The sequence below is a fragment of the Enhydra lutris genome, unplaced genomic scaffold (assembly GCF_002288905.1).
Source record: "Enhydra lutris kenyoni isolate GAN:26980312 unplaced genomic scaffold, ASM228890v2 scaffoldscaffold1, whole genome shotgun sequence".
Taxonomy (NCBI): domain Eukaryota; kingdom Metazoa; phylum Chordata; class Mammalia; order Carnivora; family Mustelidae; genus Enhydra; species Enhydra lutris.
Window position 1 is genome coordinate 78,550,433 of NW_019154085.1, and position 17,059 is coordinate 78,567,491.

The 17,059-nt window shown below is 34.6% G+C and overlaps 1 protein-coding gene across 3 annotated transcripts in view; it reads right to left on the reverse strand.

Annotated features, from left to right (window-relative positions):
• Positions 1-17,059, reverse strand: part of LOC111143691 (NCK associated protein 1) — a 99,434-nt gene that overhangs the window by 13,064 nt on the left and 69,311 nt on the right. For all 3 annotated transcript variants that reach the window (XM_022497532.1, XM_022497518.1, XM_022497524.1), the window contains 4 exons: positions 15,213-15,431; positions 14,904-15,034; positions 14,525-14,622; positions 3,376-3,469 (listed from right to left, as the gene is read on the reverse strand). In XM_022497532.1, coding sequence (XP_022353240.1) covers positions 3,376-3,469; positions 14,525-14,622; positions 14,904-15,034; positions 15,213-15,431 — 542 coding nt within the window. The remainder of the gene's footprint in view (positions 1-3,375; positions 3,470-14,524; positions 14,623-14,903; positions 15,035-15,212; positions 15,432-17,059) is intronic.

Below are 17,059 nucleotides of genomic sequence, written 5' to 3' on the forward strand. Positions count from 1 at the left end.
GCAATATGAAGAATGGTAGAGTGAATAAGAAGAAGGCTTAACAACAGACTTTAACAAGTGTTACTTTACAAGCAGTATCTGGCCTCCAGGGAGCAGGAGATTTTTCCAGGATCAGGGAAATTGCTTAGAATGATGAATGTAGCAAAAAGTCAAAGAAGGGGCAGCTGGGTGGTTCAGACGGTTAAGCGTCTGCCTTCGGCTCAGGTCATGATCTCCAGGTCCTAAGATAGAGCCCCATGTCTGGCTCCCAGCTCAGCGGGGAGTCTGCTTCTCCTTCTCCCTCTGCCTCTCCCCTGCTTGTGCTCTCTCTCTCTCCATCTCTGTCTCTGTATCTCTCTCAGACAAATAAATAAAATCTTAAAAAAAAAAAAAAAGTTAAAGGTATGATAGCACAGAGGAGAATGCAATTAAAATCACTAAGTTTTAAAGTCCAGAATGGGTAAGGAAGTAAAGCCAGGAAGAGGCTGATTAGAAAACTAGAGAAACATCAATGTTTCAATGAGTAGAACAAAAAATTTAATAGGAGTGAAGGACTGGAAAAGCTTGAAGACATGACTGAACTGAGAGTCAAGTTTCAAATTCGGGAACTTATTAGTGCAACAAATTAAGGTGATAATAACATTCAAAGTATTGCTAAAGTGAAGGTCTTTGGAGGTAACTTACAGATTTGTAGATGGTGGCAAGGTCAGGGCAAAAGTGAATGGAATGAATTTTAAAAAGGAAGAATTATTAAAGGAAAACTAGAAAAATTAAGATCTATAATAAGGGAGTCAATAAAGTGATGAACCTAGACCCAAGAGACACACTACCAGAAAACAGGAAGCAATACAGTATTAAATTTGCTCAAATAGCTTAAAAGTCTTAGAACTGAAAATTAATTACAGATTACCTCCCAATTCAGAGCAATTTTTTTAAAGATTAATTTATTTATTTGAGAGAGAGCAAGCATGAATGGGAGGGACAGAGGGAGAGAAAATCTCAAGCAGACTCTGTGCTGAGCATGGAGCCTGATGCAGAGCAGGCTCCCAGGACTCTGAGATCGTGACCTGAGCCAAAATCAAGAGTCAGACGCTTAACTGACTGTACCATCTATGTGCCCCAATTAGGGCTACTTTTAACAAATCACATGGCTTTTTAAGGGCATTAAAAAGAATATAGTTGTTGAATATGAAAATCAGACTGCTATAAAAATTTATCAATCTCTGGATATGGGATGAAGGAGGCACAAAGATGGGGATCTGAGACAAAAGAGTGTTTTGAAAAATATTTCAACTGAAAGAATAGCTTTCTCTACTCCCCTACATGAGCCATTCTCAAGCAGAACTTTTCTGTTTCCAAATCACAAAAAAGAATAAATTCTATTTGAAGGCAAATTTGATATAGATGGGCCATTAAGGGTTATGGATTTTATTCTGAAATTGTACAAACTTTGGAATTTTAACAAATTCCATTTTGTTTCAATTACACAAATAGGAGAGTTAAAGTAACAGTAAGCAGGCACTGAACAATGCAGTGGATTAAATGCCTTTAACCAGACGATACAGTCAAAATATTATGTACTAGTAAGAAGTTAAGTAGTTAGGCTGGCTGGATGGTCAACTGAGTATTAAAAAACAGGAGAAACAGGAAAAAATAATTAAGAATAAAGAAAACAAGACTGGTAGATGTAAGTATATAGTAAAACAATGAACAAAAGAGATCAGGTAGCAATTTAAAAAATAATTTCCTTCTAAGTATTTATTCATACTCTACCTCCCTAGAATACTACCAAATCAGTATTTTCATTTTTTTCATTTTAATTTCATTTTTTAAAGTACCATACAGTAAACATGATGCTCTTTCCCCCTTTTAGTACAGCTCTAGGATAAAATTTTAACATGTGTACACTTGTGTTACCACCATTGCCATTGTGGTCAACAAGTTTCATCACTCCCTTGTTGCTTTCCCAGTTCTGGCAACAACTGATCTGTTCTATAAGGCAACCTATCATGTAGTTTAATTTCATACTAATGTTTATTATATAAGTTTATATTTTTGAAGCTGGATAAGACAGCCTAATAAAGTGATTCTCTAAATCATTTTATACTTTGAAAATTCTATATAGCTGCATAACATTTAAAAGAAAATTATCAAGGGGGAAGTATTAGGTAAAATATACACATGACTTTAAGTTTTTTCAGGATTACTTTTTATTTGGGAGAATAAACTGTGGTTTTCTCAAATACAAAGATTTTTTTTTTGGTATTTCATTAATTTTTTTTAAAGGTTTTATTTATTTATTTGACAGAGAGAGATCACAAGTAGGTAGAGAGGCAGGCAGAGAGAGAGAGAGAGGGAGAAGCAGGCTCCCTGCCGAGCAGAGAGCCCGATCCCAGGACCCTGAGATCATGACCTGAGCCAAAGGCAGAGGCTTAACCCACTGAGCCACCCAGGCACCCTGGTATCTCATTAATTTTTTAATGCTGGAAAAGCTTTTAAATGAATCAATAAGAAGTATGACTTCAGAATAATTTTTAATTATACAAGTTCAAGTACAAAAGCAAATGAAAATAAATTCAAGTGCACCTAAAATAGTTACCTAACTACTATGTTTTCATAAATTTTTAAGACTCACTGCTATTGCACAATATACCTCCTACAAGGAATCAATGTCAAGAAGACATTACAAACAAATTTTTTTTAGTTGTAGGGCTCAGATTTTCATGCAATGACTACCAGATTGCAATAAAAAGGAACAGATTACTGATTCACATAACATAGCTGGGTGAATCTCAAAAACACTTAAGTGAAAAAAGACAGGCACAGGAGTACATACTGTGTGATTCCATTTATGTAGAGTTCTATAACAGGCAAATTTAATCTACAGTGACAGAAATCAGATCAGTTTTTATCTGTGTTTGGGGGATATCAAGAAACTGACTACAAAGGGACGTGAGGGAACTTCCTGAGGTGATGGAAGTGCTCTATGTCTTGACTGTGGTTAACGGTTACATGGATATATGCATTTGACAAAAATCCATCAAACTGTTCACTTACATGTGTAGATTTCATTGTATGCAAATTATACCACAATAAAGTTGATTTTTAGAAAGTTATAGACTCAAAAGTTAATTCTCCTTTAGTCTAAATAGACTTGTATTAAATTAGTTTATGAACTAATTGATAATACTCATTAAATATTTGATACACAGTATTAAAACTATGGTAAAAAAAATGTGAAATAGATAAGCCATATACTCAAAATATCCTTTGACTGCAACTATTTTCTGCTCTCTTCATAAGCTAAGGAGTAGTTATATTTATGTTTAAGCAAAGGCTAAATACTGAGTGTCAAGGTCTTCTTAATGCTTATAGAAAGTTTCATGAGTTACCCACATGATAATCTTTTAAAGAGTGCGGCCATCTGGTCTGGTTTGTCAAAGCTGGTCCTCATTTGTGTTAGCACATCAACATTCTCCACCACAAGTTTCTAAAAAAAAAAAAAAAAGAAAGAAAGAAAGAAAAAAAAATAAAGATCCTAGGTTAAGCATAGACCACCTTGTGTTAATGAGATAAGAGCATGCTTGGAAATCATAATCCAGCAAGTAGGAAATACAATTCATGAAATCCAGATGTTCTATGCTATATACTTTTGTTGTTGGCTTAATAAAAGAATCTTAAAATTATTTACATAGGATTAATGTTTTTCTTCAATTTGCAAATTCAAGAAGGGAGAGGATGGTTCAGGAAAAAGCAATAAAGATAAGCAGTAGGATAAAGGATTATCTAATGCTTAGACACAGAACAGCATCAATAATAAAAAACAGACACTGAAGAAGATATAGAGAGCAATAAATTCCAACCAAAATAAAAACAACTTGCTAAAGTTAAAGCTAGCCTACAGTTAAAGACAGCTTACAGTTCATCACTGGATGTATACAATCAGAGGGAGAGTAACTTTTGTACTATTTCATATGTATGTACTCCTTCATGGGGATTGTAATAGAGCAAGATTTCCCACACAAATTATAAAATGGAAGTGTTAACTATCTACCTTCTCTTTCAGAGACCACAGAAAAAGGAAGAGAAGGAAGAGATACAAATAAGGGAAGGGAATAAAGAATAGCTATTCAAGGAAAGTATAACTCATTAAAGAATGTTTTTCTTAAAAGATGCTTTGGAAAAGTAATTAAGTTTGAAATTAAAATGAAAAAATAATTAATTTGATTCCGGCAGAGATAATGTCTCTATGTATATGGAGAGCCTGGATGTAATATTTAAATATCCAGGAATAAAGCCTGGGTATATTTCAAAATACATACAAATCCAAGCTTCATCCTCAGATATTTCAATTTAGCAGGCCTGGTTGCAAAGACTTAACAGCAAGCATATTGTTAAAGTGCCATGAGGGTTTTGTTATAAGCCAAAGGCTGATGATAACTGATTTAAGGGAGGATGAAAACCTATACAGAAAATTTATAAAAATCAGTTTTCCTATACTAGTACGAATTTTGTTTAGGTTACTTGATATTACAGGCATACCTCAGATATATTGCAGATTCGGTTCCAGACCACTGTAATAAAGCAAATACCGCAACAAAGCGAGTCAAATGAATTTTTTGGTTTCCCAGTACATACAAAAAGTTATGCTGACACTACACTACAGTCTATAAATGTGAAACAGCATGTCTAAAAACCAATGTACGTATCTTAATTAAAAAATACTTGATTGCTAAAAATGCTAACCATCATCTGAGCATTCTGAGTCGTAATCACTGATCACAAATCACTATAATGAATATAATGATACTGAAAAAGCATGAAACATTGGAAGAATTACCAAAATGTGCCACTGACATGAACAAATACTACTGGAGAAATAGCACCAATACACTTGCTAGACACAGGGTTGGCCACAAACCCACAACTTGTAAAATTGCAGTATATGCAAAGTGCAATAAAATGAGGTATTCCTGTACTTCAGATTATTTCTCTTTACGCTCCCAATCAAATATATACTTCCAGTCATATCTGTTTGCTAAATCCAACTTCTACAACGTATGATTAAAATGCCTACTTCTCCTGGGGCCAATTCAATACCTGTCCCAGGCTAAAACCTGATTCAATCAATACACACTCAAATACATGCTCAATCCTGACAGTGCTTCTATACCTTGAACATAATACCACACAGATCACTGAATCAGATACCACTGAGTTTTAAATGCACCATTACCTACGCGCCATTAAGAGAAAAAAAAGAAAACTTTACCAAGTAAGCTGACACAATGTTTCCAATCATATGACTTTAAGATCCCTACAGTTTCAGAAACATTAATACAGAATAACTGTGTTTGAGAATCAAAAATTATAGTATTTGTTTAATGGTAAGCATCCAACAATCACTTTTTAGTTCCCATACCAGGCAATTTACAAACAACCCCATTTACTTGTTCTACACAAGAGAGGTGATATTCCAACTTTACAACTGAGGAAACTAAACTAAGGCTTGGAGAAATTAGGTAAGTAGTCCAAAGTTATAAAGATATTAAATGGTGAATTTCGGAATTTGAATTTAGATAAATCGGATTTAAAAATCCATGCTCTTAATCCCTAAAGAAATGGTTCCCGATTTTTAGCGTACCGGAACAATCTAGAAGACTTATTAATTAAAACACACATTGCTGGGTCCTAGTCCCCACAGGTTTTAATACAGCAAGTCTGAGGCAGAACCAAAGGCAGAACTTGTGCATCGTTAACAAGTTCTGAGGTAATGCAGCTGCCGCTGATCTGAAGACCATACTTTAAGAACCATTACCCTAAAGTATTTGTTTGCACATTATTCCTTAAAAAAAAAGAGAGAGAAAAGAAAAGTTAATACTGTCTCCACTTAAAAATAGTGTATATATTTAAATTTTTTTTCTTTTCTCCCTCAATTGCATCCTAAAACAGAGCTCTCTAAACATTTTAAAGCCACTGATTAATATCACTGGTCAATGGATCATAAGCCGGAAGTAATACTAGTGAATACAAATCAGGTAAAACATATAAAGAGTACTAAAAATAAATTTGGTTTTCAGTTAATAAGAAAGTGTTAAATTCATATTTAAATTTCCTACTTCATGGGGGGGGGGGCTCTATGAAGAACTAGAAGAACTGATCTGTAAAATGCCAAAAACGATTCTTTTGGCAGGATTAGAAGGAGACATTGTCTCAATGGGCACACCACCAAATGAAACACCTCAAGAATTTTAGTAGGAAAGAAGACTGGCTGTTTTCTTCTCCAGAGAGCAATGAACACGTTTTACTGTGAGTATGCATGCACAGTGTTGACTATGTCTGACACATGATTTATTCTCGATCATTAAATATAAAGAAGTTCTCCTTTTTTTCTGACACACAAACTTACTCTACGAAACAAAAAAGTCCCAAGCTAAAACAGAAATTAAAACAACGAATGTCATCTTTAAGATACAAAGAAAATATGCTGCCAAATACTTAGTTTATGCCAATTTCGATTAATTTTAAGAAATAAAAACAGGGGGGAAAAAGCTAAGGAATCACAGAAATGATCTTAAAAATATTATAATTTCCCCCAAAACATTTTATGTAACTAGTCTCATAAAGTTTATTTTTAGTAATTTCTACACCCAACATGGGGCTCAAACTCAACGCTGAGATTAAGAGCTACATGCTCTCCTGAAGGAACCAACCACATGCCCCTTTATGCACTAATTTAAAGACTAAAGTGGAGGGCATCTGGCTGGCTCAGTTGGTAGAGTTCGTGATTCTTAATCTCAGCATCTTGAGTTCAAGACCCACGCTGGGTGTTGAGCCTACTTGAAAAAAAAAAAAAGAAAAGAAAAGAAAGAAAGACCAAAATACTATTAGAGGCATAATCATATTTTAATATGAAGAGTGTGAGTTACAATACCTTCAGAGGGATATTTGGCAATATTAGAAAATATGCAGACATCCATATATTTTGAACCACTTTCAAAAACTTTTCCTATGCTCAAATAAGTTTGTAAACCATGTGGTGTTGCTTAAATGTTGAGTATTTTATACATATGTCTAAAACTCTTCTTCCAGAAATCCACTGAAGTGAAAGGAAAAGAATAAAAAAGAATAAACCTACAATAAAAAAGAAAACAATATAGGAAACAAGACCAAATGAGAGATGTCAACAAAATTCCAGAAGCAAAGAATAAGTAGAGGTGAGAAATGTGACCAGCAAATTCCTGCAGGGGAGATACAGTATGGAAGGCAAGCTGATGCATGCTTTAGGACCCAGGCAGGGCACAGAAGTTGTAGGCAGTGGCATAGAAAGAAAGACCTGAAGATGAAAACAAGAGGGTTATTACATGTCTGTACTGGGAGTTGTTACACACCTCTCACCATCTTAAGAGGTGATGCCAACAAGGACAACAGTTGCAAATCAGGAGCAAAAGCTGGCAGGAGGGAGGCAGGGGGCAGAAAATGACCCAAGGCAGCCAGCCAGATGTATTAAACCTCCTACCTCCACACTCAATCTCCGAGAGATTTCCACTCTCTCAGTGAAGGTTACTGTTTTTGAAAAATGATTGTAGGAATCATTTGAAAACTATGATGAAGATACCTTTCTCTAAACAGTATTTGTTAGCTTCTGCCAAGCACTTTGTGGCACTACTAATCTAGGACAACCTCAATCCAGGTTTAAGAATATAGATTCCTTAGACAAAATGAGCAACACCAAAAGAGCTGGATATCCTGAGGAGGGGCAAATCATTTCCAGTTCATGATTACCCTGGAGATATAACCCTTTGGGGTATCTGTATAAAAAGGGTGGAGAGGAATTTAAGCAGATTTCCCACTCCTCACTTTAGACAGGCTATGGCTTTTATTACAGACTCCCCCACCCCTACCCCACAAGGCCATAAAACCTACATACTACTCTTACAAATGTTGCTTCTGGATCAGCAAATGTCTTCAGATCAAAAGTGGCTTCCAGTACTAGGCTCATGTCTCTCTGAGTTCCCACATTCTTCTTGATTTTGGCCTACCTTTTTAGCTTCTTTAAAAGAAAAATCTTTCTTTATATATCTTGCCAACTTTTTAAGTTGTCCTTAGGAGAAAAGATAGTCTAAATAACCTACCCTACCAATACTTGAAGCAAAAATCTGTATGTTATTTTGTTTCTATAATTTCATAAATTAGATCATTCTAAGGAAACTTAATAGGACATTAAAAAATTCAAAACAATTAGAATCATCACTGACAGACTGAGTACTTTCGGAGATTGATCTCAATGAGATAGAATACTATACAATACACTGAACTTGTCTATATAAAATACCATTATATTATGACCATAAGATTGTAATATGGTATATGTAATAAAATACAAGAATACACATGGAAGCATGCCTCAGTATACAGATGCTAAGAAATGGAAGACGGGGCACCTGGGTGGCTCAGTCAGTTAAGCATCCAACTCTTGGTTTCCACTCAGGTCACGATCTCAGGGTCCTGGGACTAAGCCCCACATATTGGGCTCCATGCTGAGTAGGGAGGAGCTTGCTTGTCCCTCTCATACTCTCTCTCTCTCTCTCTCAAATAAATAAAATCCTTTTTAAAAAAAAGAAACTGAAGACAACACAAAGAAATGGAAAGACATCCATGCTCATGTATTGAAAGAAAATTATTAAAATGTCTATTACCATCCAAAACAATCTACACATTTAATGCAATCCCCATCAAAATACCAACAACAGCGTTTTTCACAGAACTAGAGTAAACAATCTTAGAATTTATATGGAACCACAAAAGACCCCAATTTACTAAAGCAATTTTGAAAAAGTAAAGCAAAGCTGGAAGAATCACAATTCCGACTTCAAGTTATATTACAAAGCTACAGTGATCCAAACAGTATGGTCTGGTGAAGAAACAGACACAAAGATTAACAAAATAGAATGGAAAACCCAGAAACGAACCCACAATTGGTCACAATATGGTCAATTAATCTTTGACAAAGCAGGAAAGAATATCCAGTGGGAAGAAGACAATCTCTTCAACAAATGGTATTGGGAAAACTGGACAGCAATATGTGAAAGAATGAAATTGGACCACCTTCTTACACCATACACAAAAATAAATTCAAAATGGATTAAAGACCTAAATATCAGACATGAAACAATTTAAATCCCAGAGGAGAATATAGGCAGTCACCTCTCTGACATCGGGTATAGCAACTTCTTTCTAGAAATGTCTCCTGAGGCGAGGGAAACAAAAGCAAACATAAACTACTGGGACTACATCAAAATAAAAAGCTTCTGCACAGTGAAGGAAACAACCAACAAAACTAAAAGGCAACCTACTGAATGGGAGAAGATATTAGCATATGACCTATCTAATAAAGGGTTAGTATTGAAAACATATAAAGAACTTATATAAACCAACACCCAAAAACCAAATAACCCAATTAAAAATGGGCAAAAGAGCTGACATTTCTCCAAAGAATACAAACAGCCAATAGACACATGAAAAGATGCTCATCATCACTTATCATCAAGGAAATGCAAATCAAAACTACGAGATCTCATCTTACACCTCTCAGAATGGCTAAAACCAAAAACACAAGAAACAACCGGTGTTAGCAAGTGTATGGAGAAAGGGGAATCCTCTTGCACTGTTTGTGGGAATGCAAACTGGTGCAGGTGGCCACTCTGGAAAACAGTATGGAACTTCCTTAAAAAAGTTAAAACTCCATGGTACAGTAATTGCCCTATATTTGCCCAAGAAATTAAAAAAAATACTAATTCAAAGAGATACATGCACCCCAATGTTGACAGCAGCATTTTCGACAATAGCTAAATTATGGAAACAGCACAAATATCCATCCTGATGAACAGATAAAGATGTTATGGTCTGTGTATATACACACACACACACACACTCTCATGCACACACACACTCGAATATTACTCAGCCACAAAAAAAAAAAAAAAAATCTTGCCATTTGCAATTTGCAATTGCCATTTGCAATTGTAATGCAGTGTAATGTGGATGGAGCCAGAGAATATCAGGCTAAGCAAAATAAGTCAAAGAGAAACAAATACCGTATGATTTCACTCATATGTGGAATTTAAGAAACAAAACAAATGAGCATGGGGAAAGGGAGAGGCAAACCAAAAAAACGCATTCTTCACTATAGAGAACAAACTGATGGGGACTAGAGGGGAGGATAAGTTAAATAGGGGATAGGGATTAAAGAGTGTATTGGTTGTTATGAGTACCAGGTATTATATCTAAGCGCTGAATCACTAAATTGTGCAACTGAAATTAATATTACACTGTATGTTCACTAACTGGAATTTAAATAAAACTTAAAAAAATAAAAATGCTAAAATCAAAAGTTTTAGAAAAAAATGTTTAGTATCCTAAACCATCTTGGTTTTGGAGTATATTATATTTAATGAGAAATCCAAGCTAATTTACATTCATGCATCTCAATTATTATGAATCTGAGTTCTTAACACAAAAAGTTTCTTTTGTCTAGGTTTTTCACTCAAGTTTAATATTATCAAATATTTAAAAGAGGATCCACCCAAGAAACAGCATTCTGGAGTCAGAAAATTCAATAGCATTAAAAGAAAGAAGTCAACATTATTTATACTCTCATCAAAACCTTAAATTAAATTTTAATAACATTCAAGAAAAAAATAGTCACTCCACCATACAGACAGAAATGTTAGATATAAGCTCCTCCCATTTCTTTTCAAGAGTAAGAATGTAGGTTGGGGTACCTGGGTGGCTCAGTGGGTTAAGTTTCTACCTTCGGCTCAGGCCATGATCCCAGGGTCCTGGGATCAAGTCCCGCACTGGGCTCTCTGCTCGGCGGGAAGCCTGCTTCCCCCTCTATCTGCCTGCCTCTCTGCCTACTTGTGATCTCTATCTGTCAAATAAATAAACAAAATCTTAAAAAAAAAAACAAAAAAGAGTAAGAATGTATTTGAGAACAATACTTAAGGACAGAGCTAAGAGAGTTAAGTTTAAAATAAAGTATTACTAAAAAATTATGACAAAATCTGAAGTCAAAAGTGATCTGGAAATAATAGACAGTACCTAAGAAGACAAAATTTTTAAAAGAACAATATCGCCAACACTTGGGTCTAAAGAAAAAAAACGTACAAAATCTAAGATGTGGAGAGCCATGGTTCAAGGTCAATTAAGTGAAAAGAAAGAAAATTTATGATCACAAGTTGACATGAAAATATTATGGTATAGCTACCAAAAGTATCAATGCAATCTTAAACAGTACTAGTAAGTATAGTACCCATAATAAGTGTACCTTCACTAACCAGATCTCTAGCTGAAGTTTATTCTCAGTTTCAAGGCACTATTATCTAAGGGCTTTACACAAATAATTTCAATAGAATCTGTATAAAAGAAAAAGACTAACATGAATATATTTCACATGGGGAAGACAAAGGCAATACACTACAAATGTTTTTAAATATGTAAAGGCAATCTTGTCAAAGGCAATCTCTACCTCTTGATGTAAGAATGAAAACCAGTCTGATCTTCCTGGATCAGGTAAGTATGGGTTAGATGACTGCTTAGATCCTTTTTATTTCTAAAAACAGTATAACATGGTACCAGTATAAGCTCTAGGTCTAGACTGACTACACAGGCTCAAGTTTTCATTTCACCACTTTTAAGCATGTGAGTCCAGACAAGGTACTTAATATTTCCTGGTTTTACTTTCCTAATTTGTAAAATAGGGACGATATCAGTTTTATGAAAGCAGCTTAGAAAAGTCCCAGGACAAAGTGAAGAGTCAAATGGCTACCTATTTTTACTTCTGCATCCAAGAAATATTAAGCAAGTATCTTCTAAGTATGGACACTAATTTAGTACCAAAGTTTTAAGCGAGCTTATACCTGAGTTTTTATTCGAGTGACAGTGACATAAACAAATACATGACATGAAAGGTCGCAAGTAAGATACACAGAAAGCTGAATGAAGAGAATAAAAAGTGATGTTTGCTATTTTAGAAAGTGTGGTGAAGAAAGGATATTCTGATAACACAACATTTGAAAAATACATGAATATTATGAAAAAGTAAGCTAAGACAATAACTCAGTGAAGAATATTTTGAGATAACAAGTAGGCCTAACAGGCTGGAGGAGTTACGGAGATGAGGAAAGTTAAAGGCCAGATCTTACAGGGGCTGCCTTCCAGTACTGCTAAGGACATTAAATGCCTTTAAACTCTCATAGATATGGATACAGATACAGGCTAATTTGTTTTACTACATGACAATATTCAATCCACCACATTAAATGGCAAAGAAGCACTAAAAATACTTAACAATTCTAGCAGTCCCTATTATTCAGTCTGAAATTTAAAAAAAAAAACAAAAAACAGCTGGTAAAATTCTTTTCTAGAAGTCAAGAAAAAAATATCTTGTCATAATTCTTCTTTCATACCCAAAAGAACATAAGAAAGTATAATGAGGATGAGAAATTTGTCACCTACGAACAACAGGATAGGAAAAAGACTGTGTATTTATAGGTGAATGAGTCTAATAAACAGCAATGATAGTGCTTGTAAAGAACCAAAACTGTCACTGCAATGTTTATGCATTCAAAACTATATAAAGCATACAGTTTGTATATTTAAAATCCACATTATAAAGTATCTAAAAGTTGACTTTTATACAAGAATTATAGAACACTCTTTTGAAAAAGAACATTAAGAGGATAATGGACACGATGAATACCAAGTAATATTTTACTCAGTGTTTATTGTGGGTCAAGAACTATGCTCAGTACCTAAGTGTTTGACATGTATTATCTCATATAATTCTCTCAAAATAAAAGTTTAGTGAGTTTAAACTTTGCCCAAAGTCAAAGATCTTAAATGAGAGGACTGAAATTCAGGATAATTAGAGTCTTTAAAGGTTTGAATTCTTAGGGTGCCTGGGTGGCTCAGTCAGTTGAGCATCTGACTCTTGGTTTTGGCATAGGTCCTGATCTCAGTGTCATGAGATTGAGCCCTACACCGGGCTCCACACAGCAGAGAGTTGACTTGAGATTCTCTCCCTCTCCCTTTGCCCCTCTCCCCACTCACGTACTCTCTCTCTAAAATAAAATTAATAAAAGCTTTCTAAAAAAAGTTTTAAATACTGGGTACTACCATCTCTCCTTCTTGTCACACTCTTGCTATTTTTTTCATTCAGCAAAATATTTCTCACCTTGCAACAATTGACTTACGCTATATATTTGCCCAATTTTCAGTATATCAGATTGCCACATTTAGACTTCTAAGTGCTACATTTAAAATGCCAGCTACTTATCAGTGCTATAAACATATTCTTGAGAAATTAAAAATGCAAGGCACAAGTAACCAAAAAAATTCACAAAGAGCACATTATTAAATAATTTTTTTTTAATTTTATTTTTAAATAATCTCTACACCCAAAGTGGGGCTCAAGCTTACAACCCTGAGATCAAGAGTCTCATGCTCCACCAACTGAGCTAGCTAGGTATCCCTAAAAGGGCATATTTTAAAATATGCCTCTTCTATTCTGTTCTTAAGTTGAAAAGTCTTAATGGCTCAAATTCAAATTCTTTTAAAAACTTAATAGCTACTATATACTATATACACAGACTAATTCAATATAAAATCACCTTAACACTTTTTAAAAAAAAAGTCCTTTAAAATGCTGTTGCTTCAGCTCTTTTATATCTTTAATAAAATGCTAAGCATTCTAGGGGCGCCTGGGTGGCTCAGTGGGTTAAAGCCTCTGCCTTCGGCTCAGGTCATGATCCCGGGGTCTTGGGACCGAGCCCCGCATCGGGCTCTCTGCTCAGCGGGGAGCCTACTTCCCCTTCTCTCTCTGCCTGCCTCTCTGCCTACTTGCGATCACTGTCTGCCAAATAAATAAATAAAATCTTTTTTTTAAAAATTCTAAGCATTCTAAAGACATTTTTTATCCAGCTTAAAGGGCATAAGATAATTTAAAAGATTACTTAATAATAAAAAAAAACAATGAGCTTAGGGGTGCATGGCAGGCTCAGTTGATAAAGCATGTGACTCCTGATCTCGGGGTCATGAGTTTGAGCCCCACATTGCACATAGAGATTACTTAGGGGAAAGAAAAAACCCCAATGAGCCTAAAAATGTTTGTAATATAATCTGTATAAAGTAATACATTCAAACTACAAATTTAAATAAATGACTTTGGCTGGAATTTTGACCAGTCATTCAAAGAACAGTATCATGGTATAACAGAATGAAAATATGACCAAAGGCCAAGAAATCAATCTGAGTTTTAGTCTCCTCTAGTAAGTCATTTCACCTCTCTAGGCTCTCAGTTTTTTCATCTGTAAAAGTACTGAATGAAAATGCTACTGAAAGGCCATGCTAGCTCTACAATTTCATTTACATATGAGAACTTTCATGTTGGATTAAACTAAGATTCTAGGCTTGAGGTTCATATTTTTGAAATGTTTTTCAGGAGTTAACGTTTCAAAGCTAAAACTGATAAAAACTGTATTACCTTAAGTTCAGCAACTTGTGATGAAATATGCCACATAAGGCTCTCACTTAGGAACTTCATACCATATGGGCCTAGTAGTTCTGATAATGACCTCATTTCTGAAAGGAAATGTAATTAATTTTATACTTTGACAGAGCAAACACTTACAGAAAACGAATATTAACATACTGGAATGTTCCATTATAGAAGCAAATTATTAATGCAAAAATCCTTAGACAAGTCTCCAGAATAAAAAAGGTAACACAAAGGTAAGTCTAAGATATAATGTATGATGATTATGTATTGAATAAATGTAATTGAATGAACATAGTCATAACAATCAAAAGCCAAAAGAATCAAGGTTTCTTCACTCTATAAAACATGTCATAGTTTCATTCACCTGATATGTCAGAATATTCCTCTGCATTGAATGTTAATTCATTTTCTGTAGGTAAGTTCACAAATGCTTTCATTGCAGGGAAATAAGCTATATGACCATTGCTGACTTGTCTTAACAAAGTTTCCAAATACCTAAGGAGAAAAAGTAAGTTTATAAAAAGGAGAAATTGATTCAAAATTTATTATGGTATACATTCCTACATAAGTTGACTGATAATAAAAATGAGCATTTATTGATAAAAAAAAAACTTCCTTAAGCAGCTTATTACGAAGTAACTTTTTATCACTCCTAATTTCTAAATGTGCTTACCAATTTGTATATAGACTTGTAATGGTTGGTTCTCCATGACTGTCTAAATGTTGTGTTTGTTGAAGAAGAACATTATTAAATACTCTTGTAATATCAATTTGCACATAGTTTTCTATTGACTGCAGTACAGTCATGTATGCTCTTACACTTGTCAGAAGCTCTGATGGTTTTGCAATTTCCTGTGTGGCTTGATTATACATAGTCATTCCAACAATTGACCTGGAGGGAAGGGAATAAAAGAACTGACTTTGCATTTATGTAAAGGCCATTCAACATATTGATCTCTGATTAAGCAATAACAATTTTAAATATAATTCGTTTCAAAGCCATGAAATTACTATCATTATTGTCCAAAGAAACAACCTTAAAAAAAAAATGAACACCTAAAAGCTAAAATGAAGTAGAAATATGATTTTAAAAATTCTAAGGACATCAATATTAAAAATGATTTAACAATACAGATGGTTTTAAAAAAACTTCTTTAACAGGATACACTGTCTGTAGTAGATAAATGGGCTGTTTAAGGCATAGCTCAAATTCATCTGGCACTATCACATGCCAGTAATTTTCTTTTACACTTTATACAGATCATCCTCATGTTTAATAACCCTATGATGTAGTTATTATCACTGCCATTTCACAGATTTAAAAAAAAAAAAAAACTAAGGCTCAGAACTCAAGGAAAGTAAGTTCACTCTGTTTGGAAGTAGTGGGTCTAGGGTTTAAGCCCACATCTGCCTATAGTGCTGCCACTCAACAAATGCATGACAGTTAAAACAAGGCAACAAACAAAAAAATTCATGGTTTTTTAATCATTGGCAGCACATAAAACACAGTTGCGTTATGTTTATATACCAATAAACTGTAAGCCTAAAAGGAAACACAAATTTTGAAAATATTTTCCTACCTGATCTTTTCCTCCATTGACCACCCCTATCTTACCATCTTTAAAACTCCCTAAGTATTAGATCTGTAAAGATCTTAAACTTGTATCTCTAAGGATAAATCCTTAACGAGAACGACAAACTCCATCAATAGGAAACAATCCCAGAGGGGCACCTGGGTGGCTCAGTAGGTTAAAGCCTCTGCCTTCAGCTCAGGTCATGATGGAGCCCCCGCATCAGGCTCTCTGCTCAGCAGGGAGCCTGCTTCCTCCTCTCTCTCTGCCTACTTGTGATCTGCCTGTCAAATAAATAAATAAAATCTTAAAAAAAAAAAAAAATCCCAGAAGACCAAGTCAAGGTTAGTAACTGCTATCTTTGTATATAACCTCTAAAGCCCTAAGACTGTGCTCAAGTGATCAGCAAAAATCAACCAACTAATATGAGCTATTTGTTTTGGCATAAAAATCTTTCCCAGGTAAACAAGTTTATAGCCTCGCCTTGATTCTCATAACTAAGTAGATGTTTTGTCAAACGAATATCTGTTTCTCTGTGGATTAACAGACCAGACTACGTACAGAGAAAAAAAAGGGAGTGGAAAGTGAACCCTCTCTTCCACCCACCACTCTAACAACCCCCACCAAGTTGAGAATATTTAATAAATACCAGAGTGCATAATAACCTTTTGGTCTAAATGCTATTCTGGGTTTCACTGTCAGGATGCCTGCCTTACTAAAGGAAAGCAACAGACAGTCTTAAACACCTGACTATGCAACTGACAACTTAACACACAATTTAGTGCCACTTACATATTCTCCTATTTTGCTCTCCAATTGTTGTAGTCTTCTCACAAACTGTAGTTCTAAGCTTTATACTATTTTATTATTACTTATAGTACTTAACACAGTGTCAAGCATATGGTACAAATACTACTTGTTAATGACTATAAAACTGTGAAAAATCCTT